Consider the following 27,741-nt stretch of genomic DNA (forward strand, 5'->3'; position numbering starts at 1 on the left):
GCCAAAAAAATAACTATGCATTGTACACATTTCTCGTTCAAGTAAAATAACAATAATAATTACTCTGTATACAAGGTGGAAGCGTTAGTTTGTTGTGAAACCGCGATCGATATCGATGTCTATTATATCCGTCGCACTCCCTATTATGTGTCTTGCCTCGTTCTCCAGTAAGTCAATTGTATTATTACCCACTCTTGACGAGGCTCTGCAAAGTAATGTACCAACAGCATCTGATGTGTACGACCCGTGTTATGATGCATATTGTGTAGAAAAGATTTATATTATACACATCATCGCGTGTAAAACCGTCGGCCTCGGTCGGGTGGTGGTGAGCGAATCGGTATTACTGCGACCATAGAAACTTTTAACAGCTCTAATCGCAGAATAATAAACACCTAGTATAGCACACACACACACACACACACGTCAGACTTAAATACGCACATATAATATCATTATATATTATATTATTATGGTCATATAAACGACCGGTCGGTTTTTTTTATTCCTAAATTGTTTTTTATTGCCAACTCCGTTGCGGTTAGTAGTTTTTTAATTGACGAACGCGCGACAGTAGCGCAAACGCGCCATGCGACATTGTCGTCAGCATTGTCTTCACTTTCCAAGTCGATATTGCTGAAGCATCAGCCCGTGTTATACTATTCATCTCAAATTGTAAATGTCTAATTTCTACAACATCCGCCATTGTCGATTGTCGAAATCTGCCACTGTTATTGTTTTACTGTCGGATCATTGGTGAGTTGTAATTACTGTTATTACCGTAGACGGGCTATCTATGTTATTATCTACACATATGCTTGCACGGGCGACTTACCGACCGTTAATATTTATTGTCGTTAATTATTATTATCATACAACGCTAGAAAAAACATTCGAGAATCTAGACTTTCGTCTCCTGTTTTTATCGTTTATTAATGTCTAAATAATTGCACATATTACAAAAAAACGTTTATATATTGTCACAAGCAATAAATCTATAGTTTTTAACAAACTAAGCAATTAGACTTTTAAAGCGTAAAAAAAAAATATTATTTTCAAACACAAACGTAGGTACCACAAACGTGACCATTATACGGTATTTAAAATTTACAATATTAAATTTAAGTCCTTGAACGCTTAATATTTATCTAATTCTAATTCTATAAAATTTGTTTCATAAATTAAAAAAATCAATATCTATATTTTTGTGTTCTGTTTTGTACTTTTTAAAAAATGCTGTGAGTCTTTCGGTTGCAAATGTCGGTTAAGCTATGTCTGGTGTTCTTTTGGATAACGCAATAATTAATCTGTGCATCGATATAATTAATTGCCAAATACAAAAGAGAACAAAAAAATGCATAGTTGTATTATCATAAGAGGTTTGTGACATTAAAGTGTTTATTCAATGCCATTTTTTGTATTGCAAAAAAATTACACTTGAATTTTTTTTTTTTTTATCGTAAACTGCTCTGCTTGCAATCGTAATCTTCGAGTTGATTTTAAATGGCATATTCATAATATAAATTCCGTACCGCTGTGTTCGTTGTTTAATTTTAGGCTAACTTCTGTAGATAAGTACAAAAATATTATTCGAAAATTAATTAATGATCTAATAAACGAAACTATCGACATATTTATGGTATTTTATTGCGCCGCCCACTCCATACAACTAATAATTGTGAACTTACTTTTTACTCAAATCGCCCAGTTTAACGTGCAAACGAGTATATAATATAATATTAGCATTATTTGTTTGTTACAATAATAAACAAACGGCTATTAATACAACGAATTCCTGGGTATGTACTTTACGGTATTAATTGAATAATTAACATAATTTAAGACATCTACTTAGGTAACCTTCGACGAGGTTATAAATAATAAAAAAAACTACGTATTTTTACAGTATAGTAATAATTACTAGTGCAAATATTAATGTTTGTGAACCAATGTCGTGCACTAAACGGCGACATTGCATATTATATTTTGTTACTCTTTATGCATAAATAGGCACAATAATTAACCACATAAAAACCGCAAAATGTACAATTATTTATGTTATAACACTAACGTGTAAATATAGTTGATCTATTCCTGTTGCTAACTACAACTGTGGGCAATGAAAAAACGTTGAGCTTATTAGAATGATAAAATTGTCGTCCAACAGAGCTCGTTAATGTATTCTTTGTAGTGTTACAAATGGATCGAATTTCATGATATTATATTTCTACTACAGGCTGTATAGATTAACTCTCAGTATCCGATTTTAATACATTATAGGAACTGCACAACACTATGAGGTTGGAATTAATGTATTTTCACAGTCCCGCCTACCGTTGTGTTTACCTACAATATTTTAATATCCATCCATCTATTTGCATACTAATTAAACCAAATCCCAATATTATACGTTGCGCCCTACGGCCATGAATCTAGAAAAATACAGTCGTCACGCTACTATTTGCTACTCAGAATAGTTAACATGCAATTTCAGAAGAAGGAAACGGATAATATGATTCATCACAAATTACCACAAAAAATAATAATAATATTGAAAATGAGTTTTATATTTTATTTTGTAAAACATGTTGTGTAGATCAAATACAGTAAATTAGAATATAGGAATAGTAAAGTTATTAAAATTTGAATAATAAAAAACAAAAAACTATAATTACATTAATTAGCTATAAAATAAATGTTTATAAAATGTATTAAATTTATGATCATTTGAAGTTAAAACTAACTATATTTCAAATTTCAAGGTAATTCATTCAACTTAACCAAGACTTAATATTGTATATTGTAACACAATTAATTTTCTTGGCCCGTTTTATTTATCTATTGTTATTTGCCAAACGACCAAGTATTATTGTGTCCTGATTACTTTATTAATTAATTAGTTAATATGAAACCTAATATTTTGAAATACACTTTGCTGATGTATTAAAATAAATAGTTTGGTTTGATGTTTAACAATAATATGTATTTATTTCTCTCAACGGTTTTGGTTAGGGTTTAAATTACTGATATCATGAGGAAAACATTTTAACATTTACAATATTTAAAGAAATAACAAAACAATTGTAGAATTTTTGTAAAAAACTGACCTATCAACTTATGCTATTCTACTATTGAATTATGACGTTTTAAATAACCAATAAGAATAGTAATAGCAATAATAGGATATATTAGTTTATCAATAATAAATAATTATATATAATTATAAAGATAATAGAGAAAAGTTAAATGTATCTTTAATATCTTATATAAACGTTTGTCACTGTGATGAATCGAATTATACTAAGAATTGTTTAAAATAGTCCTATTTGTGCGTGCACCTAGCTGTATATAAAATATAGTTATATTAATTTTTTTAAATATATTACTAACACAATATATACTGAAGTCTATATAGCGGTTGTTCAGTTTAAAGGTACTTTTTTACGAATTTTTATGATAATTATATTTTTATATTTTTATTGTAGTTATCATACATCATATATTATTATATTGGCACATTATAATCATAATTTCGATAGTAAATTAACAATAAATCCGAAATCACAGCCTTTAGTCTAAAAAAGTCATATTTTTTAGATTTTAGAGTTTAAACTGTATAAAAAATAAATGGAGAGTGAACTGTTAGGTTTATAAATTATTATTACTATTATTCAAAACCTTTTGGCCTATATGTTAACATATAATAATACATACATAAGCTGATACTTATTTCCGTGTATGCTGATTGCGTTAACGTTGTTATAGAAACACAAGATGACCACGAAGAACAACTGGTCCAAAGTGGCCGGTCACGTCAAGACCAAAGCCACGAAAGTAGACAGACAGCTGAGTGGATCGAAACTGCTGGCTGATATGAAAAAAGACGGTGACTACTTGACTAAGTGGGAACCAGAGCTGTGTATCAAAATGCTGAGGTTACCGGGTGTCGACAATTATGCAGCTATCAAGAAACTACTGGGAAAAGCCAACAAGTAAGAAATGAACATACGTTTGGTATTAATTGATTATAATTATTATGGTTAATAAGTCACACATAGTATTTATAATTATAAATACTATGTGTATTATTGAAAACGAAATGCAATAGCAATTGTGACATTTGTTGATATTATACGATGGAATGCTAACAAATGGGTTTGGATAGCTGATGATACAATTGTACTGTGGAAAAAGGATGCTACATAACTGGTATTCTCTAAAAGCGGAAACCCGGCTTTGTATATTATGGTTTAGCGTTCACATCGAAACATTCTACATTATTCATCAGCTTTAATATCCATTTTAAGAAACCTTAGTTACCTTTACGACAAGTTCATAAACGTTATGACTCGAGTCCGACAGTATTCAACGAGTTCATTGCGCTCATAAAGTTAAAAGAAACGCCAAGGAAAAATGCGATCAAAAGGAAACTTGTTGTAAGAGTTACGAAAATTTTAGTTAAATAACGAATAACAATCGAAACAAATCGAATAACGTAATCGAAAATATAGTAATATTGTGTATAAGTAATTTTTTATTTGATCATTTTCTGATTTTATTTTTAAATGATTTTAGTATACATTCTTCAACATTTGTCGCAAGATTTTAAACCTAAACGCTAAAATACCTGAAAGTGGATACTTCATCTTAATACAAACATGTCAGACATTAAAAAATCTTGTTTTCTATACGCCATAAAAATGAAACAGATCAGCCAAATCTCAATCCACCACGTTTTATTCTACATCTTTACACCTTTATTTGTAACATCTACCCACTTTATCCTCTTATATCACCTCTACATCTATATTTTTTTCTTACCCTATTTACTAATTCAATTTTCTGCCCCCAACATGCCTGCCCATACCATCTCGACCTTTATTTTGTTTTAATGGTCCCACTCCCAAATTTCCATCATACATATACACTCATTCCAACTATGAGGAACTACACTTCACTCCAAACGTCCATATCATTCTTCTCGTTAAATACTTAAAAGAAGTATGAAGTCAGCACATTATAGATATTTGTCTAAGTTTTTTTTGGAATAATTTCTGATCTGGTTGACGAGCCTATGAACAAATAAACACAAAATAAAACCATAATACTAAAGAAACAAGTTGAAGTTTGACCTAACCGACCCTCATTTACACCATCGAGTCACTTGTTTGTTTTTCATACGTTTTAAGCAATTGTTTAATGGGATCCAATAAACACGGTTTCACGGTTTAAAAAAAAACGATTAGTTTCAAGTACATAGAGGACATTTTAATATAGTATTAGCATACTTTTACAATTGTACTCAATAAATTTGCAATTAGAAAACGTAAAATAGAAACTACTCTACTACTAGTAAATGACACGTACTCTAATACCACGCTTGTATTAGACGTTCAATAGTGTACTACACGAAATTACCATTAGTATTTATTTTTTTTAACAAAAAGTCTAAAAATGCGATATTAATTAAAAAATATCAATTAAAACTAATGTACACCTCGACCTTGACTCGCTTGCATTGAACGTGTTATAAAGAAATAGTCGGGAAACAACGGTTCAAGTGCAATTGCGTCGTTACGGTGGTATTCGGCCAACGTTATGTTGCATACACACATAATTTCAGGGCGCAGATGTGTTACATGTTATTTTAATTTATTGAAAGCGCTGAAGCCAAAGAATGGCGCCTTGCGATTGTGATATTTTTTATTTTAGCTTTTGTACTGAAAGAGGAAGATTTCCTCCAAGACGCTTAACATTTCGGATTTAAAAAAATTAAAATTTCCCTGCGTCGTTATAAGTTTAAATGTTTTACAATTTTTTTTTCTCTTTATTTTCTATTTTTTAGTAATAATTATAGAAAATGAGAAATCCGCAAAAGTCTTACTATCAAAAAATGATCAAAATCTGATTATTTTTCGAGGCATTATCGTTTTTTCTAACAAGTCATATTTTTACCACCTAAATAGCTTTAACTTATATAAAACATTTTATGCGTTTAAAAGAATGATCTAAAACTAATATAAATTAAAAATTGACCAGCAAATAAATTTACATATTCGAATTCGTTAAAAAAGTTTGAAATAATAATTATCCAATTTTAAATAACATTTAACTTTATGAAAACATTCTTTTCGCGATCGTTGAAATATGATTGTTATAGTTTAAAATGTGATTCCAGACTGACCTTTAATTATTAAGTTTGCTAATTTTCAAAAAATATAATTTTCGTTCCCAACAAAGACAACAGGAGATAAAACTCTTTGACCTTTGTAGCTGATACTTTTTGAAACCCTTTCATGATTATTATGTTATGTTTTTGCTACATAGACATGTGATAAAATTATATATTGTAGCTTTTGTTTTAATATTTCAATTTTCATTTTATTGTTCTTGCATATTATTAAAATGTAATTAATTAATATTAATATATACGACGAAATCATTGAAATGAATAACACTGAAAATGTGATTTTTAATTTAATTTAAAATGAATGGCATCGAAATAAAAATATTCTGGTAGGAATAACCTAAGGTGGAATGAAATAAACTCAGGGGAATCGGGAATCTCACCAGGTGTTAAAAACCACCGGTTTCAGTTAAAACACTGAACTATAATAATGTATAATGGAGAAAATGGTTGAAATACTTTAATCAAATTTGTAAATTATACGTATTGTCGCTTTTGCCTTTTTCCTATAGTGGAAAGTATTTACCCCAACGTTAAATATATCAAAACCTTTAATTAAACAATGAAGACAATGAGAGGGATCGTTTGTGATGACAAGGAGTGAAATGAAAGCTCGACATTATATTTATAGCGATTGTGCATTGCATATTGTGTTGCATACCCACAAGACCGTTAGGCGTTTTTACCTGTTCTTTTTAAACTGACGTTAATTGTTTAATCACATTTTTAAATTCATGGTTAAAAGGGTAAATAGTTAAAGGATTTATGAATCAATCAAGTGATTGAAATAACATGTACGAAAATTCTTCGGTGTTTGGGAAATATATACAGTTTATATTGTTAAAAATTGACTTGGAATCATTGTTTACAGATTTCACACGTAAAACGTGCATAACAATTGCAATTCACATTTTATGAATAATAAAATATTATCATTGATTGTATTCTCTGCTGTTTGCGAAACAAATATATTTAAAAAAATTACCTAAGGATTATCGTGAGCGTTAAATTACTTTTTTTTTGCTTAACTATAACAATACAAACATATAATGAATTATGTATTAAAAAAACGCAATGGAAAATCGTAGAGCGAATATTTAATTAACCTACGTCATTTTTAAATTAAACAAACTCAAGGATTTATGAAAAAGAAAATGTAATTCATAATTAATATAAGCGTTAAACGAATATCCGATTTATAGTTTAAAGATTTAAATTTCACTTTATCATTGAAAAATATAATAACGAAATATCGATTCTTAAAATATAGGTAGACTCTAGACAGTATTCTAATTTATATATTTTGTTTTAATTTAGTCAGTTTGTTACTGTTTACATTTTCCACGTTTCTTTTTTAGTTTTATTTAAAACTAATATAATATAGTTTTATGTTATTATTATTATGAACATATTATATTATCAATTAACATAATACAACCTATTGATACAGCGAACAAATTCTTTTAATATGATATAATAATAATATATTTTGTGTTTTGTTTAAAAAAGAAGGTCAAATATCGCTACTAACGTGTTCGAATGCTATTATACACCCATGTATAGTTTGTCCGAAATTGATTACCTACATTGTAAAACAGAGCTTCGACGTTATTGTTTCGCACTTGGCCGGTGTAAAGTCAAAACATGGTATCGTATAAATCGGATTTGGAATGGGATTTGCGCACAATGCATAATATTGTAATAGTCGAAACGGGACTCTTCGAAAGCGTTTTTGTATCGATAGGGTTTCCGTATTTACAAATTTAAAGCGCAATTGGACGAACATAATACCTAATAATGTATGTATAGTGTTACCCATAGCGTAGGTATATTTTAACGGGCACGGGACACCAGCGGGAAAATAATGACGAAGCACGTGCCCCGGACATTGTTCAATTTGAAATAATATACAAAATAAAGCGCTCCATTATGAGTTATAACAAATGAAAAAAAAAAAAATACAGCGTAGTCACGAATAATACTGAACATATTTTTAAATAGGTCCGACGACGGTCATACGTCGTCCTCTCTGTACTTGTTAAATAACTACCATTTGTATTCCTTCGATAATTGGACCGAACAGACTAGAAAAACGAAAAAACAACTTAACACCCTTGGGTCTGTCCCGTGGCCAGTGTATAGATATGCAACTCATGGCCGTGTGCATAGAAAATAATGTGTGTCGAACAAAAAAAGAAAATAATATGTCACGAGTGACGTCATTGAGGAAAATGAATTATGCCCAACTTTGGATTATCTTCTTAAATATAATAATATAGTTTGTCTTACTTACTAGCCAACAAGTTGTACGGCGGTTTGCAATGGCCTTCATTCGTTATACTGTACTTTCGTAGGCCTATCGCTGATCAACGTTCTCGTATGTATTGACTCTGACTGTGCTTAACAATAAAAAGTTAGGCCAATAAAGGTGTAAATTTAAACAGCTTTTATATTGTGTAGAAAAATGGCTCTACCAGGAGAAAAATTTATTAACTTATGAGAGATTTGTAAATTCGGAGCCTAATAGAACATAAAAACTTTAAAGCTTATTTACAAAAAATTGATTTACCCTTAGATCCAAATGCCACCCATTAGTGTGGCAAAGCCAGACAACAATTTAGCTCAATGGGTCATCTAATATTATTTTTTTCTTTTCTTGATTATTTTATGGGAAATTGACCCTGTATTAGTGGGGTAAAATTTAAATTAGAATTACAGAATTATAGAAGAACATTTATACATTTGCTCCAATTTTTTTGATATAAGACCCAGAGAGGAACTAGATTTTTCAAAACTCTGTTTATTGGGTCGAATTTTAATTTTATTCGATTACACAGTGCACACCAATTACGATGTTCGTCAAGCGTGTTATGTTACTAATTGATTTTCAAAGTTTATGTGTGTAATTTCAATAAAACCGATAAATTTACCGCAGAAAGTATATAAGAAAAGCATACACACTCTAACATCATATACCTAATATTATATTGTGTTGGGTGTTCATATCAAGTCACGTTTCGGCATTCACGCGTTTGCAATAATATCGTCACTTCATAATATGATACTGTATAAGAATGTCGGTCGCACTTAAACAACCTTCCATACACCCAAGTCGTAAAGCGTGTACCTAAATAATGTAAATCCGCAACAATCGGTGCTATATAGTCATGGACTTGGTAGATTTTGTATCGTAAATGGACAAATGACTTCATTAACAGCAAACGTTGTGTGCGCCATGACCAATTTATATGTTATTATACCAACCTATCTGCTTTCGGTTGAAACAAAATTTTATTTTTGAAGACTGATCTAATACACCGGTTTGGTTTGGAAACGTCCCGTGAGATTTACATAAATGTTCACTATTTTGAAACCAGAACTTTAACGAGTCCGGTTATTTAAATAACTTATGTAACTAGATAAATAGGTTAACAGCTATAGAGAGCACGAGAGTACAGCTCAGAACTGGGCAAATCACTACCAGAGTCCCATTGACAATATTAAACAATCGCCAATCATACAAGACGGGTCGATTATTCAAATTATTCTTTTTTAGTTGTAATGGTCCATTTAGGGTCATCACACAAGAAGAGGGCTCCTTAACGAATTTATATATCCGGGACGGGCGTATTATTCAAATTATTATTACATAAATATTGTACCACTGTAAAGTTAAAAATAATATTTATTTTTATAAATAGTTATAAACACATTATTCAAAAATTTGAATTATGTAACCTGTCAATTTCCTAAGCTGAACCGGTAGTTAACATTGAATTTCTGTAATACCTACTTTTAGCGCGTGTCGTTCAGTTTCTGGAATATATATTTATAACATATTAAATTATTATTCATAACTAATTATCATACATATTGTACAACTTGTATAAATATAGATTAAAAATAAAATCAAAAAACCTAGTTATTTTCTTTGCTCCGTGGAAAAACATTTAACCATGAATATGTTATCTCTTATCATTTACCTCTAATCTCTACTCTTTTATCTCTTGATAACTGAAAGTGTAACGCGAAAATGGTGTCATGAAATATCTTGTATCTAGCCCAATAACATATTCATGTTAAAATTATTAAATTTAAATTATATTTACAACAGAAAATTATAATTTTTTTTCTAATATATTTGTACAACGACTTTTTGTATTTGGTTGTATTGGTCGTCTGTGTAAAACGGATTTTACACACGCAGACCATATTAGTTTAGTTTATCCTAGAAAAAAGCGTTAAAAAAATATCCTGTCTACCTTTTCATTATCACGAGTTGACAACTACCGGATGCGTTGCAATGCACACACCACACAATTATTACTATACTGTTTGTCGTGTGACATCATTTTTATTATATTTTTTTTTTTGTATACAATTTTTGGGTAATATAAACGCTCCGTGCTCGGAACTGCAACACATTGTCCGTATTTTTATTAATTTCCGGTTAACACTCGTGAATAACAATTTTTATAATTATATATTATAATCTGTAGAGAATTACATATTATAATATTATTATATATAATACTATCAAACGGTTTATTATATCATTGTGTAGATGTAACGGGGTGGATATAAAGCACGCGCGTACAAGTACTTAATAACTTATTACACTTGACAATACCGCCGGTCGTATCGTGATCTCATCCGTTTTTTTTTTGTTATTGTCCGGTTATGCCGGGTAGTCAATAAATATTAAAATTAAGCAAATTTGTTTAAGTTAACACCCTGAGGATTTTGTATTAGGTACAAAAAAATACACAATATGTGATACATATTATTGTTCATATATTATATTACCCATAAAAAACGGGTAATTTTTCAATTTTTGTATAAAGACGTTTTGAAGGTGTGAATTTTTTAAAAATTAGGTAACGTTTTTTCAACTTACTGAAAAATTAAGAAACAAAAAAATGGAAGTCTAAATATTTAACTTGTTAATTAGGAAAATTTTTTTTTTTTTAATATTTCACCTAGTTTTTTGGATTTGAATATTTGTTGTTCTTGCGTTGTAAGTACTATCCGTTCTCTTTTATCCTTTCTGCTGAGTGCCAGACTTTCTATTTAACATTTTTACCTAATGTGTTTTATTGTTATGTTGGTGTTCTATTTCCACATTGTACTGCCTAGTTTAATTGTATTGTTAATTTTGTATACATAATTGTCGAGCTAAATATTTTATCGAAATCAATGCTACATATATAAAAAAAAAGTATTAATTGATTTTTTTCCAAAAATTATTAGGTTTATTAGTTATTACTGATTTGGCGTATTTTAAGAATAGACTATTGTTTTTAAAACTATTATAAAATATATTATTAAAATAATGATTAGACAAATCGTATGATTAAATAATTTTATCTAGTATTTTCAACATCATCAAAATAATTATTCATTCATAAAAATCATAGAAATTATCCGTTTTGGAGGAGCTAAGCCGCCTTGCTCCCTCATATTTGCCCTACTGTCCACCCAAGTATAAATATGGTATCCAAAATTTTCACACGTACTCGACAGAGGCTATTGTGCAGTCTTTCTTGGTCGAATTCTAGGATGTTCCCAAATCACTAGACAGTTTTTTTAATAAAACGCGCTGGGATAACCGAACGTCATGGACTTAGTGTGAGAATTTAAACAGTACCAATACCGGCTTCGTTCCGATGATGAATTGGAGCTTTTAGTATGTCAGAGTCACCTATATATCTATTAGTATCCTAAACTCTGTTTTTCTCTTTATTTATTGTCTGAATAGTAAAATACCGTTTAGCATACACATAAAAAGTATATTGTTACAAGAAAGTATAGAAAAAAACCTATGTTACCTACCCGTTGGATAAAAACATAAAGTAACTGTTGCCCGAGATGATATACTCGCGTGTACGTGTCTGGGTGGCCAATTATTGAAATCGTGCTCGTCGATGTTAATATTATGAACCTAGTCGAAGAAACATAACATGTAATATTGCTCGTAACAATAGGCCGCCTTGTCGTTCTGCCAATATTGTATACCGCGATGAGTACTATATAAAATATAGTTATATTTAAAATATATTTCTAACGTCGTGCAGTCGTCGTGGACGAGGTCACCGAGCAAATAACAAAAATTACTTAAAAAAAAATAATAAGGAAAATATTAAATAATAAGAAAAAAAAAATTGCATTACCCAAGAGTAATATAAACGTAAAGCGTCGTTTCCCACGGTTTATGGTAATTGTTTTTTTTTTTCGAAAAAGATATTACAGATATTGGCGTTACTCTCATAATAACCTTTAACAACATAGTTAATAACAGAAAGGATATAAAAACCATGCGGCGTTTCCATGTAGAATATAATAATATGTACTTAAACCTTACATGCAAAAAAAAAAAATTCGGTAAACGTTATTTGCACTAATCGTGAGTGGATTTCGGTAAAAAATTGAATCAACTCGTTGTCCGTTTGCAGCACTTACTTAGTCTGATAATTGAGATGTTATGTCAAAATAAATTACCTTCAACGCATGTCAGCAACGTGTTATTAGTGTACCTACGTCGTTATTGGGCTTCAATTATTGTGTGTGTGTTAAAACAAGTTTATTTTAATAGAATAATTATATTTGTATACGCCAATCGATTATCGTATCTAGCTCCAATAGCATTGCTCTGCATTCGACATGATAATATTGTATTATTATTTATAGCATATCTACCAACGGCCCAGTGATTTTTAGTGTTAAACTATGTACGAAGAAAGTCAAATGTGACTTATCACACGATATGCCGCACTCGTCCAGCAAAACTGTCATACGACATACATAATATTATATTGTATTAATATACAAGTACAAATAATAATAAGTGGAAAACACCGGAAAACCATTGCGTATAAGATTGATCTGTATCCTAGCACAAACCGGTTCAGTCTAATTTTAAAGTAGTGCGTTCACCCTGTTCAGCCGTATACTGAAGAATTGTAAGATGTCTTTGGGGATTGGCCAAATGGAAACAGACAACAGCTTAATAAAGTCACCGGCACCGGATTAGCATATTAATGTGAGGGTGTCTGGAGATCTCATTAATGGGGTACTGGCTTTGTCCTCTCAGTCGTCATTTTTGTAGTTATTGGTTAATTATTAGTCGTTTGTGCTAATGGAATTAACCGTGTCGTTATGTCCGGTATAGCGGCACAGTCTCTCGTTTGCAATCCTCACAATATAATTATGACAATCGTCTTATAGAACCTCTTATAGAACTCTCACAGAACCGTCGAAACGACCATAAGCTACACGTTTCTTCATAGTTGATCGCTCTGCTAAATTGGTCTACAGTAGGTCGGTCGGCGGCTCATACATATTTATACGTTTTAAACCTTATAATAAGTACACTAATAGCCGTTTGTCTTTGTAAACGCATCCGATAACGTCATGTGGCGTTGCTGCAACTCTGGAATCCAAATTAGCGGTGATTTATCCTAGATAAAAGCTATCTACTATATTGAGCAAGAAAAGAAACAAACCGACGACGCCAAGAGCAGCTTACGCAACGTCCATGTTGTGTGTTGATAATACATTTGTTAGCTACAAATAGTCCGTGTCATTAATACCGTCCAAGACAAACGACGGTCTTTATGGAGGCGGAGTACACGTCCAAGTCCCGCTGGGGAACGCGGTTCACACGGAGCTGTCATGTACTTGCCCGCCAATGATTGAAAACATCATTCTTTTGCATTGTTCTACACCACAAACGGGGAAAAAAACGAATTAATATCGAATCATCGGCCAAAGTTAGACGTTTCATTTGTAAAACGCTATTACTGATTGCCACGATTTACCACGCGGACCGAGTTTTGGGAGTTTTCCATCAGTTCTACTGTCTACACGTACTAATCAAATTAAAAAACAAAAATCATTCTCTACGAGCATCTTCGTGCACCGTAGAAAACAAAACTAATATTTATCGTAAACCGTTGATTTTAAATAATACAAATGCATTGTAAAATTAAAAATATAATTGATAAAACGTTAAATCTTTTAAACTTGGTTTCTCAGCTTTAGAGCTGTACATATTAACATTCGAAATTCTATGTGAAATGTGTTAAAACCTTGGTCGGTCTGTCATTTAGTAGGCCACAGATTTGAAATCTCCAAAAAGGCCTTAAAAAAAAAATTGATTTGTACATTTTTTATATTTTAGACAATTTTACAGTTGTTTTCCCCTAACAAACCTCAACATATTGTCTAAAATTATATGTCTGGGGCCCCCAACACGGGCGGAGGGGGGCGGCTGCATTCACGATCCTGATAATGACCGTTCTCACCAGTGTGGCAATGGAGTATATAGTTTAGCCTCTAACTTTAGTACTGTTTTATCTAAAACGCTTAAAGTAAACACTGGTATAAACGACCAAGCAATTAGCACCCCTGTCCCTACACAATATATTTTTTTTCAACATGAGCTACACATAAAGTTTGACCTCCAAATGTCATAAATATGAGAAATATTATATTTATATTATATACTATCAGGTACATTGATTTATAATTAAGTATGACATCAGGTGTACGTGTTATTATATTACTGTTAAAACATTATATTAAGAGGTGTCCACACAGTTTTTTTTTTCACAATATTTACAAAATGGTAAAGTTTAAAAAAAAATGTATTTTCTCATTTTCAATGCTCTAGAGTACATCAAAATCGTAAAATTGTATTAGCTTTATTTAAGTAATCTGTGGTCTATACAAGAAACTATAGAGTTTTTAATAAACTGTTAATTACATTATATGAAAGTCATAAAATTTCTTAATTTCAATAAAACTACCTATTAATTGACTAGAGAAGATTAAAATTTCATACCGAAAAAATAATTTAAAAAACTACTTTTGAAAGTTTATTATCAAAACTTAAAAAAAAATATATACTTTGAGTATTTTACAATTAAATTTCAAAGCAACATTTAAATACTATTCCATTGTTGATGAAATAAAAAATTATAATTATCCGCTTTATTCTAATGTAAACGTATACCGCGTTTATATGCAGTCATTAATACGCTCCGGCTTAATGAGAATTAATTACTCCGGTATTAAGATGCACGTAAATCCGTTTTTTTAATGTGTATTAGTTTAATGCGGAGTATGAATTGAATTATATTCATTGAATTGAATTAAATCCTACACCGATATTGAGCATTACATGTACGCTGAAACGCTAATGCGCATTAACTACTGCATGCAAAAGTGACAATTATTGACACTGTGGAAAAACACTAATTTTTATTATTGCAATGTGTCGAGGAGTACCTAGTGTTTTTTACGCTCGCGTCAACTTCAAGTACCTTTTAAACATATTTGTTGGTGCATAAACAATGTGCAAATTCGGCATACATAAAAAAAAACATACCCCCGTAAAAGTAAAGCGATTTTCGTTTGTCTACCGCCTTCCAACGGCCACAACCATACCGCATATAATACGCATTTCTAATGCACAGTATTATTATGTTAATTAAATAACACACAATGTTATTGTTGTTGTGGCCGCGATGTTTAGATAATAAACGACAACATAACACGCGAGATCGTGTTTTTTCGGTGTAGGAAATAATGTGGAATGTTTAATTATGGTCTGTTTACCAGAAGACTCGAAAAGCGTTCAACTCGGCGGCGGCGGCGGCGGCCGAACGTTTCTTCAGCGACTCAATTGACCGCGTGGCGTTTCTGTTTCTGTTTCATGCAGAGTACATACGGCCGAGCCTCATAATTGGAGATAAAAATCCATTAATAAAGAGACGTTTCGAGGCCTATTTTTAAGCCGGCCGTACACAAGTGGATTTTTTTGGCGCCCAAGTCCCGCCGTCTTGTCAAAGAGCCTCTAGTGTTATAATAAATACCATAATATAATTATATTATTTCGGCCTGCCGCCCGCTATGTAATTCCTTGTTATGCGCACTAGTTTACGGGTTTCGCGCCCAAGTATGAAATATGTCTTTTTAAACTTGGGATTACGTTGGAACATGCATTTCTCCGAAATAAATTCCTGTGACCGTTTCACCGTCTATTTAAAAGAATACCCATGGCCCACCGCACAACATAATATACATGGACATATTATATACCGTGTACAACTAAATAATAATATGTTTTATTTATTTTTATTATTATTATTTTTACCCCGAACAGCCTAACAGCTTGCCCGTTGTCGTTAATTTAAAAAAAAATATATATATATATATATCTTTGCTAAGCTTTGCGTATAAAAAAAATTTAAATAACGATAAACTACACACTTAATATTATTATTATTATTCCTAGCATATCAGAGCCAAAACCGCTTAGAGTTTGTTGAACATAATTATTATGATACCAATGTGTTTAACGTTTACCTAAATGTTTCAACTTACATAATGTTTATTATGTTCGATAAACAAGGCTAGACAAGTTAGTAGACTTATACTAACATTTTTTGGCCAAGTTAAATAATATTTATTTTGTCGACATTCGTATTGCATTAGCCTTAATGAATGTGAACAACGCTAGGTATAACGAAATAGTAATTAGACAAGAAAACGCGATAGGTAACGGTAAATTATTTAAAGTATATTCCAATGCAATAAAATTAAGATAATTTAGATTAAAAAAAAATTGAAATGGACATGATAAGCAAGTTTAATTCAGTTTGTTTGAAGTTATTGGGTAGACTACATATACGACATAATTATGACATAACAACATTTGACATAATTATGTCTATTTGAAAAAATTAATGAGCTTAAACTGATTATATTATGGTTTTTTGCTAAATATTTTTTATTATAAAAATTAATGGACACGGTATAAGTACAAACTATGGTCATTGTGGTCATTGACCACAATGACCATGTGCCAAATATTTAGAATAGATTCTATAAAACAGGTGTGTGTAATTAAGTAATTAAGACATAATGATAAAAACTTCATACCAAAATTTATGATTTTAAAATACAAAGTTAAGTGTAAACAAAATTAAAAATGTAAATTATTAAGTGCATAATATACTTTATACCAAAGTTATTATTTAGCTAAACTGCAGTCTCATTTTTAAACTTTGGATAATCATCATGTCTTAAGATCGGTGGGTAATTTAGGTGTTAAAAGACTGTACGATCAAGATTGTTACAAACGTTAATGCGAATTTACGAAATCGTGTAAATGTAGTTTACATTTAGTTAATATATGGGGAACACGAAAAATATTAATTGTCACTTTCATATTAAAATGTAGTGACATTTTAATATGAAATATTGTGCTCTTGTGCTATTGTGCAAAATATAATGTGCTCTATATAACAATATTATATTACAATATTTTATTTGTTGCACCCAGCGGGCCCACGAAAAACACCGCTATAATGTCAATAATTAGTCATTAGATCATAATTAGTGCTTTCGAATGATACTAAAAAAAAAGCATTACTTGACTTACGACGTATTGTCCACCCACAGGTCACGGTTAGTAGTTACAATATTTGCTTGGGTACTAAACAACAATATAAAATAACAGATTTTTGTTACTGAAAGATGAAGTGTATATGTCGTCTTAAAAATGTATTTTCGTGTAGCTACTAGCTTTTATTCGATTTCATTTATCGACCAGTTGAACTTGGACTTTTTTTTGGTGTTGATCGGATTTTTTTTTAAAGTAAGTTAACCCACACATGACCAGAGTACCAATCGTGAAACAAGACTAATTTAGATGCATTTTTTTAGCTCTAAATCAAAGCGTAAACGTGATTCTGAGTCAGATTGATCGTGGGATAATTGTAAAAAAATGTATATGTAGAAATTTCGTTTTAAAAGAAACTAACAATTAGTATGATTTATATAATTGTGCAATATTTTATTGCCTTTTTCATAAAAAAGGTCTATTGTTGTCGATTGTTTTGTTTTTAAAAAACTACATTTACAACAATAGATAAAGTAGTGGTCTTAATTTGTTTTACTGAAAACCCCTAAACTATTAACCTTCAAATAAACTAGGTTAGCAAAACATTAAATTTACTTAAGTTGCATTAACAAAACAAAGGACACCTACTTTGTCTAAAATCAGTTGTTGTTTTTAAAATTTGCTTGAATTAAATTGTTAAGTAGGTTAATACTGTTTTATCTACTCGACTTAGTTAGTTTCTAATTTGTAATTAAATTAGTAACATTAAATTTTATTTATCCAAGTCGGCGCACATCATTATCATGCCCAGCCATTCAAACTTATTGGAAAATGATTCACGGCGTACATACGCGGTGTTTTAGATTCGACGAGAAGCTGAGTGGGTATTGGTTTTGCACAATGATGTGTTTTTATTATCTTCTTTTTTTGTTTATTTTATGCGCTGTGCAAAACGGTTGGACGCGTTAAGTTGGCGTGGAAAGTTTAAAATATCTTATACATTTTTGTTTTTTTTTTTTGTTCAAAACAACAATTGTTGAAAAAGGCTATTGTCTGCCGTCAACGCGTTCGTTGGTATGTAGGTATATACATATTGCCATTAGGATATTAATGACTATTATAGGTAATCATTTCCGTGTCGATAATAACAATTAACTTTTACGGGCCAACGAGTAGAACGTCAAGCGCGGAAGAGGGACGGGAGAGGTGTTTGTTTTGCATTGTTTCCAAGTTTGAAGTATCGTAAAAATCTCATTTCCGCCCGTTCGACTGGCAAAGCAACCGGTGTGACCGATTTACACGAGTATCGGTGTCATACCCACATGAAAAATAACACACGTTATAATAATATAATGTCGTTTACTTTGTCCGCACCCACATGATGTTGTCAACGGGATAGAACGGCTGAACAGAATAGAGCGGGATAGTTAAACACTATTATGGGGTACAACATAGTATTACAGAAACGCGGTCTAGGAGGAAAAGGGATGAGCGCAGTCACCGGCGTGACCTACCCTTTCGCTCTGTCTACATTTGGTGCAGATTATTATGAGATGTTTATTATTTTCATCCCACGCGGTCCCTGATGATTAATGATAATAATAATATGTACTTCGTACTGGCGGGGGAGAAAACGGCCATGCACGAGTAAAGCCGTGGGTCTGCAATTGAGCTCTGTTGTCTGTGCAAGGACCAGCCGCTACTTCCGTCCATGTCGATAATATAACCTTTGGCTTACCCGTTGATCTTCTTCTTTCTGTTTTTCTATCGATGCGCATCTTCGCTGTAGGACGAGCGTGACAGGGGCTCATCGACGTCACACGTGCGGTCCACATGAGAAACGCCTCACCCCACCGCCACTTCTGGCATCTTGAGGATGTTTTTTTGGGTTTCTCAGAAATAACCGAAAGAATACACCGAGGGTATCGCAACCCCTTCGACACGTGTGAAGGAGTACCAAATCCGCCATTGACGATACCGCCTGCAAGCTCCTACACCCGGACACATAAGGTGTTACAACTAGGTACACAACTAGTGTAATGTAAACACATTACACTAGTCAAGTTTTATTTTATAACATACATTTTGTTAGTTGAATACTTTATTTGCCTGGTTAATTGCACATAATTACAGACATTTGAAGATCGCCGATTCCACAAATTATTCTGTCCATCTTGCTCAAATGGCTGTCGTGGTCGAGTTATTTTCTATTCTAAACTTTAACTGTATTGTGTGATATATTATACTATGATTTTTGATATTATAGATGTATTTAATATCATACTATTCTATAATATAATACTTTGTTCTTCTACATTAAAACTGAATAAGAAAGAAGCCATTTTGATTTTTCGCATCTGAGTCTAATTTTTATATTTACGCCACTCTCATATAAGGTTTGCTAAAATAATATTATAATTATCAACACAAAAAGAAAAGTTTAATTAAATTGTTTGCAATAATAGATAAACTTAATCTATTTTTCTTTTGTTCATGAGAGGAATGTATTCGAAATGCTCTCTCTCTTTCCCCTAATACACGCTACTGGCTATATAGATATTAATCAAAGAAGAACGCTTCGTTGAAAATGTATATGTTGTGAACTCGATCGTTTTTATTTTACGAAAGGACACGTTAAGAGATAAATGCAGATTATAACTTATAAATTGATCAACTTGCACTAACGAATTATTATTATTATAGGTATTTATTTTATGTTGACAATGGTAACAAAACAAGTTACAAAATTATTCATTTTTGTTGATTATTCGTAGAGCATAAATAACAGAAATGTATGAATTCTTACCTTGGCTTGAACGTTTAGTATTCTTATCACATCTATTTGAAGTCTTCCAAAGACAAATAAATAGCTTCAATAAACCATTAATATTATACTTTCCTCTGCTAACAACAACAATTATTCTATAATATTATACTACTCGAGATTTCGAGGATATTAATTTAATATGTTATCGATATTTGTTTAGACGTTATAATATCGGTAGAAACCAAATAGCACACAACGTTATTAGGTATATTTTGTAATGTACTAAAAGTATTTATAAACGGAAAGTTCTAATATAGCACAGACTATAATATGGAAATACTGTTTTTATAATAATATTATAGTCTGCGGTTATAGCGCGAGGTGTCGTTAAAACATATGATAAGCACGAAACAATGATATTGGTCGGAACGGTGTAAAAAAAATGTAATTATAATTTTTTGCGTTCATTTCATTTATTTCTGGAAGTTGAAAAAAATAGCAACAATAATTGTTCTTACTTTAACAACTGTATAGTATAAGTCTAAACCGCTGTAATCACCAACTATTGGATATATTTCGTTCCAAGATAAAGTAGCGTTGACTAAAGCTATATAAATAATAAAGGAAAAAAGTGTGCAGTGTATTATACATATATATATATATATATATATACTGAACAGTAGAATATGAGGTACACGCCATCGAACAGGGTGGGGTGCGTGAAGGCAATATTGGCTGATGTACACAAAACGTGAACCATGTGTGAACGAGTTTTAAAATCGCCGTGCCCGTCGCGTAGACAAGTCTCTTATTGCTTTCGACATACGTTAAGTTCATTACAATATTACTATCGATCATCGCCATTATTATTATTTTTTTTTATTATTATTGTTGTTTGTAGTGTTTGTGTTTTTAAAAATCAAATTTTTTATGAGTTGTACCCAATTGTAATTATTGTTGTCCTTTTTTTTTTACACTTACATAAAACCAGTGAAATTTTATAAAAATCTTGTTCGAGCTTTTTTTTTCTTTCGTTTTTTCGTTCTCGTTTATAATGTTTCTATTTTATTATAAAACATAACGGAAGACGTACACCATGGACAACGGGAAATCATCGGACCGACCGGGGTATGGATTTATTTGTATTATTATCGATTATTTTCGAAATGGTGTCGCGTATCGATAACAATAATAATTATCGTTGTTTTAATAGATTTGTATTACTTAAAATCCGCGGTCGCGTTTCATTTAATGTTATTTATCCCGTGAGATTCTTAACGGGTTTACCGGTTGTAACATTTTACTGTTTAATCGTCTCCGAGTGATTTCAAACGGTCAGGCCGACGCGGTAACGGATTTTGGTATTATCATTGCCGTCGAGGTCCGTGGTCGCTATCAAATTATAATTAATAGAAAAACACACGCCATGTACTAGTATCCACTTCCTAACCGGAGGGAGTCGCCCGTCTCAGATAAAACAGATTACTTATATACACACACACACAAGTACGGACGACTAATGAGTAAACGCGCGGCACATCGGAACTAAATATTAATATCATAACCGGCAAATTATATTCGTCTTTCCGGTACAAATGAGAAAAAAAACCGTTTGGGTAATTAACCTGACCGGCCGCTCCTCCGTATTACCGTGTACCACATGTTGTATCAGTTTTAATTAACACTCGCGCCTACGAATGAGTATTTAAGACGGTAGAAATTGAGTTAAATAAATTGATAAATTGCCGTGTACGTGGCACAGAATAGTACAATAACAACAGTACCTAATACAAAAATAAACCACACTAATAATATCATAAGCGTAACGAGTATGTATCAGAAAGACTTGTCGGCTAATTTTAAACATAAATGTATATAACGGTAATAATTACAACTATCATTAGTCTTGAACAAGTTACTTTTGGAATTTAATAAAATTACAATTATTATTCAATACAAAACAACTAAACTAAAAAAAACTAATATATAAATCATTATAATTGATATGATATAATTTTGTGTTGGTAAGAAAACAGTACATTCCAAGAATCAACGATACCTTAATTTACTGTTACTCTATCTATAATTAATTATCTGATATAATATGATAATATTATATTAGATTACTTAACGATAATATGTCGTTAAGTAAGTAAGAATTGGGCGCTCTCGCCAGTTTCGCTTAACATTTAAGTTTAGATTTAGTTAAAAAATCCTAAAACTATAGGCTAAACTATAGTTAAGGACTGAGTAGTTTGAATTCTCCACTTTCCAAGATTAATTATAATTAGTGTATAGTATTTTTTAAGCAACAATATACAATTTTTTTTGTAAAGAAGAATATGTAGAAATTATTAAAAATTGTAATGGGGGTGTAATTTCTAAAAAAAACCTAGCTGAGGAAGACGTTAGTTCTTTTCAAATGTTTACTCCTTGTTTAAAATCTAAAATCTCCTTATTGATGTTTGTTAGTCATCAAAAACAATATTCAATGACCAACATAATATTATCTGACATTGTACACGCATTTACGTTTATCCACTGGTCGCTGCTCTTAATAACATGCTTGAAAATTAATAATAATATTGCTAATTATTTACCCCCTAGAAGGATTGGAACCTTTTTGTCCAAGAGTATGGCTTTATCAGATTCTCAATATTGTATACAAATGTATCATTGTATAAGTATTATTTGTCTTAAAAAGTACTTGATTGGTTTTTGTTCACAGTCAGTACCTACTCCGCAGAAAATAAGTGACTCAGCAACTGGCATGTGTAAAATATTTGTTTGATTTATTATACTCATCAATTATTAGGTTTAACTTATTATTTATTTTATTAAATAGGTGCTAATTATAATTATAATACAATAATGTTTTACTTAACATAATATAATATTAGACGTACATTTACAAGTGTGTGCTCGGGTTAGAAGTTTGGGTAAAATATTTTGTAAAGACAAAAAACAATGACGAAAATTACCGAATTTTAAAGTTACTTCTCTATTTGACCAGTGGCCAAAGAACTAGAAAATTGTTACAAACCCGAACGTAGACTTTTGTATTGACTTATAATAAAAGCGGATCTGTTGCTGCGATAAACTCGGTTAACGATGATTATTCTATAATAAATTCAATATATACTAATTGCGCGTTCCGGAACAATATTTAAATTTCGTCCTGATTACAGTAAAAATATGCAAAAAAAAAAGCCCGACGGTAGTGTCGGCGTTTTACTTTTATTTATTCATTGTAATGAGTAATAGGTCGTGGACACCGCGGTCAGTAGGAGAATAAGAAGCTATCAATAAACATCAGTCAAAGTTACCTTGATGCACACACGGGCATCTATGTATATGTTATTATTATTAGTATTATATTTGTTTAGTCGCATCGTCCAGTGAGTAATACCGTACGGTGGCTATACTATAGAAAGTGGTCGATGAACTCCAGAAATATTTCTCGGGAAATCCAGTTTTCAAGGAATGGCCACCGGCAAAATCACGTGCCTTAGAACGGTTCGGACAAATCCAAATAAATTCAAATTTGAATAATAATAATAATAATCATCATAAATAATTATTATATTTCGACAAATCGCGCCGAATCGGTTTCGTCCTGTGCGGTTTCTTTTAATTTCACGACTGAAAGCGCGATTATATGTGCCGCTTCCGACCGGCCATCATAATAATAACATTATAATATTATAATGTACCTACACGCTGTAGCCTGTCCCGCACGACGTTGGTTCGTTTTACCCGTTCAGACCCTTTATTATTTTTTTATGACTCGTGTGCACTACACGCCGGTTGCATTGCCGGTAAAAATATCAAACGTTTCAGCTTAGAAGGAGCCTCCGACCGATCGGATGACGAAAAACTAAATAAATGCCTGCGCGGGAGTGTCCGGAAGTGGCAAGGGCAATACCGGGCTGTATGTACTGTATTTATTATGTTATTAGCCAACCGTGACCCATAAACCAAAAGGATTCGGTGCATAAAACCTGTGGAACATCATTAAAATCCCACCGGCTACGGCGACAAACGTAGAATAAATATTGTTTCCTCGCCAAGAGCATAGTAGGTACGCAATAATATGCGATTGCGTTCGATTCCCAACAATATTACACACTTATGCGTTTTTACGGGAATCCTTTCCCTCCCCCCGACCACTACAAACACTTCTTTTGAAAGACTTGTTGAGTAAACGAATGAACATCACCCACGTATATAAGAGTACGTTGAAAAATATAATTATTTATTTTGCTCTGCTGTAAAAAGGTCTTTGTAGGAACCCTTTTGGTTCTCGTTTATTATTATTATTCAACTCTGAAGCGAACGTAGGCGGTAAAACGATGTTACTCTTATCTGAATTATTAGTATGCATGTCTGAAAGATGTAGGTATGGTACAGTAACGGTATGACCAGAATACGTTTGTAAAGATCAAAGTATGTATAACGAAAACAAAACGACAGAAATACAATACTTTTTCTAATAAAATAGACAGTAAACTATTAGAATTGAAAAAAAAAACAAAATCGTTAAATTTATTTCAACGGTTAGGATCTTAGAAAATTCTACTCGAAGGGCGTGTAGAACATAATATGGATATCAAAGACAATAGGATACAAGATTATTTTTGTTTCCAACTCTTACAACGCATTTACGGAGAAACCTTATTTAAATTTTGACTTAGAATATAAGTCGATGGCTGCTTAAAATTGTTCTATAAAAAAAAATGTCAAAATTTAGATAACGTCTTAATGATCTTTAATTTTGTATAGATGTACAATAAAGCTAAAACTGTTTTTACTTTTACATGTCAACACTATGGTTTGTAAAGCGTTGCCTGGTGAAAGAAAGTAACCATGGGGCACTTAAACATTTTACTGATATAAGCTAGTTAACTAATTGTTGATAGAAATTGCTGTCGCCAAAAGTGAGAAGAACCATGACCTTCACCTTCATACTAGAGTATTTTCACAAAGCACACATTTTTGTTCTCTTTTATTTATTCTAAACATTAAAATGTCAAATTCCACTTGTTGCTCTTAAAAATTACTGCCCGAACCCCGAAGCAATATTGTCTCTCGTGATTTCACCTAACCTAACCTAACCTTGTGGAATGCCCAGTTACACAGCATAATAATTTATATTCATATACATAGTAATTTGTATAATAATTACACGCAATACTTAAATAAATTAATGTTGTAAAAGATAAAATAAATAAATCAAATATTAATAAACACAAAATAATTAGTAAAAATACATTTATCGAACGAGATTTTTCTCTGATAAAAAGTCAGTAAACATTTTCAAGAAGTTAATAATTTTTGTCAGCATCCGAACAAGGTGTTCAATAAATTGGTAGTTTTTTCTATGATTTTCAGACATAAACCGTTTGATAAAACAGTGTTTTTAGAAATATTATAACTTGGTCCGTGGTAATATTTTATTATTGTTTTCTACATAACGATATTAGGCATTGCCATTTTTGTTTACCCCAAGCCTTAGACGGTCCAATGAGCGCACGACGAGTCTCCGGATACCGTCTCGTCTGCAGTACAAAATGAATAGCGCGAATAAGTGTATCGAGGAAATAACATTTTATTATTATTACAACAACAACAAAGCCGGCATTATTGCGTTTGGCACCACCGACAGACACCCCGGAGCAGAGCAAAACTTTTTTTTCTGCGGTAGGTCCACTAATTACAATCGTTATTGTTGCTAGTCATGGGCAAACAACGGATCCGTCTCCCGAGGAGGTTGTATGCGAATACCGTCTGCAGCAAGTGTTCTTTCCCATACTCCAGCTCTTGCACGTTACGGTGTGTACCAGAATATTATACAATATTATGTATAGCAGAGCAAAGCAGATAGGACTTCGACAAGGTAATAACGGTACACACACGATTCCGTGCGGGGCGCAGAGAACCTATAGCGGTCCCTATAGAGATAGACGCAGGTGTCGTTTGGCCCAGGTCCCGCAAGAACAATAAAATTTACTACCGATGATACCCTTGGGTTATAGGTCTGTGCGAATCTGAAATGATATTGTTGTTATCAGCCTTGGAATTTCCTATTACGACCTGGACGAAAAAAATATACATCTATCCGTATATTATATTATTTTAAAATCAAAAGCGTGATAATAATAATAATTTTATACATATAGGTACCGAGATTATGTATTTTCATTTACATACAATGGGTGTATACAATCGGAAACCCGAGTTTATAACAATCGTAGGTATAATACAGTAGTCTTAGTGAAAAGTAAAACAACGAAAATCAATGGCCTACCCCTTTTGTGGGGCAGAAAAACGCGCGATCACACTCGCCAAACAATTGAATGGGTTTTCTTTTATTTAACCAGATCCAGTAGATAGTATAGATTATAGACAATATAATATTTATGAATATGTGCGCTTTTTTATCGTTATTAATTAATAATTGTTATTTTATTATTTAGTTAGTCGTTCGATTGTTTTTATGTATCTGTAGAGTTACGAAACGAGTTCTCCTTAGGGAGGTCGGGCAAGTCGATGATAATATTTGTATTATTAAGACCAAGTGGGTAGATGGTAAAAATTCAATTGATATTATAGAAAAAAAAAACAAAAATGATTGTGTTTTATTTAATGTAGTGAGATACGTTTAGGGGATTGAAAGAGATATGTTTTTTTTACTTTTAATAAGTAGAAAAAAACATTTAGCATTAAATAGGAACTCTTAATAAGACTACTATCAATTAAAAAATATTAAATGTTTTCTTGCTCTGCATTACAAGTACTTAATGGAAAATTATTAGCACCCACCATAAAAAAGTCATAGATCCGCGCCTGCTGCCAACCCCGTTTAAATTTCTAAACGAATTCCAAGAATAACTGTTTTCACGGGCGATACACCCCTTTTCAAGCAAACCATATATAATAAATATATACTTATACAGGACATGCCCCTTACTCCGAGTGTTATATTAATTGGCTTTACACGAGGCGTTGACGAACGCGGTTATTTCTGATTTATGCGTTTACGGGTGTACTGCAATAACAACTACCAGGTGAAGAATGGGGTGTTGTCGGCGGCGGCTGTGGCGGCGGCCTGTGGAGACTGGAGCGCGCGCACTATTTTTAAATAAGTCCTAACAAGCCAAAATATTCGGTCAGTTATAGTATGGTAACGTGCTGCTGGCGACGTTTCTAATTTTGTTCCATAATTTTTACATTCAAGACTACTTGTCCCGGAATTCCTGTACGGCCAGCGCCAGAGTACGCGCCGGGTCCCTCATTGCAGGCCGTCGTACGACGTTATTAAGTATAAGTGCTGTTGGCGCATTTATAACCAACCCCCCCATTACACGTGAACCGCCGCGA

The 27,741-nt window shown here is 31.9% G+C and overlaps 1 protein-coding gene across 1 annotated transcript in view; it reads left to right on the forward strand.

Annotated features, from left to right (window-relative positions):
* The first annotated feature begins 531 nt into the window (after positions 1-531).
* The window catches only part of LOC126834702 (inverted formin-2-like), a 37,905-nt gene continuing 10,695 nt past the window's right edge, over positions 532-27,741 (forward strand). Inside the window, 2 exon segments of the mRNA XM_050566811.1 lie at positions 532-756; positions 3,766-3,992. Of these exon segments, the coding sequence (XP_050422768.1) occupies positions 3,775-3,992 (218 nt within the window). The 5' untranslated portion in view covers positions 532-756; positions 3,766-3,774.

Source organism: Adelges cooleyi, unplaced genomic scaffold (genome assembly GCF_023614345.1).
Source record: "Adelges cooleyi isolate 19-005CV unplaced genomic scaffold, UGA_ACOO_1.1 ACOO_flye_CR_arks_rails_tigmint_CR_PRNA_21, whole genome shotgun sequence".
Classification (NCBI taxonomy): domain Eukaryota; kingdom Metazoa; phylum Arthropoda; class Insecta; order Hemiptera; family Adelgidae; genus Adelges; species Adelges cooleyi.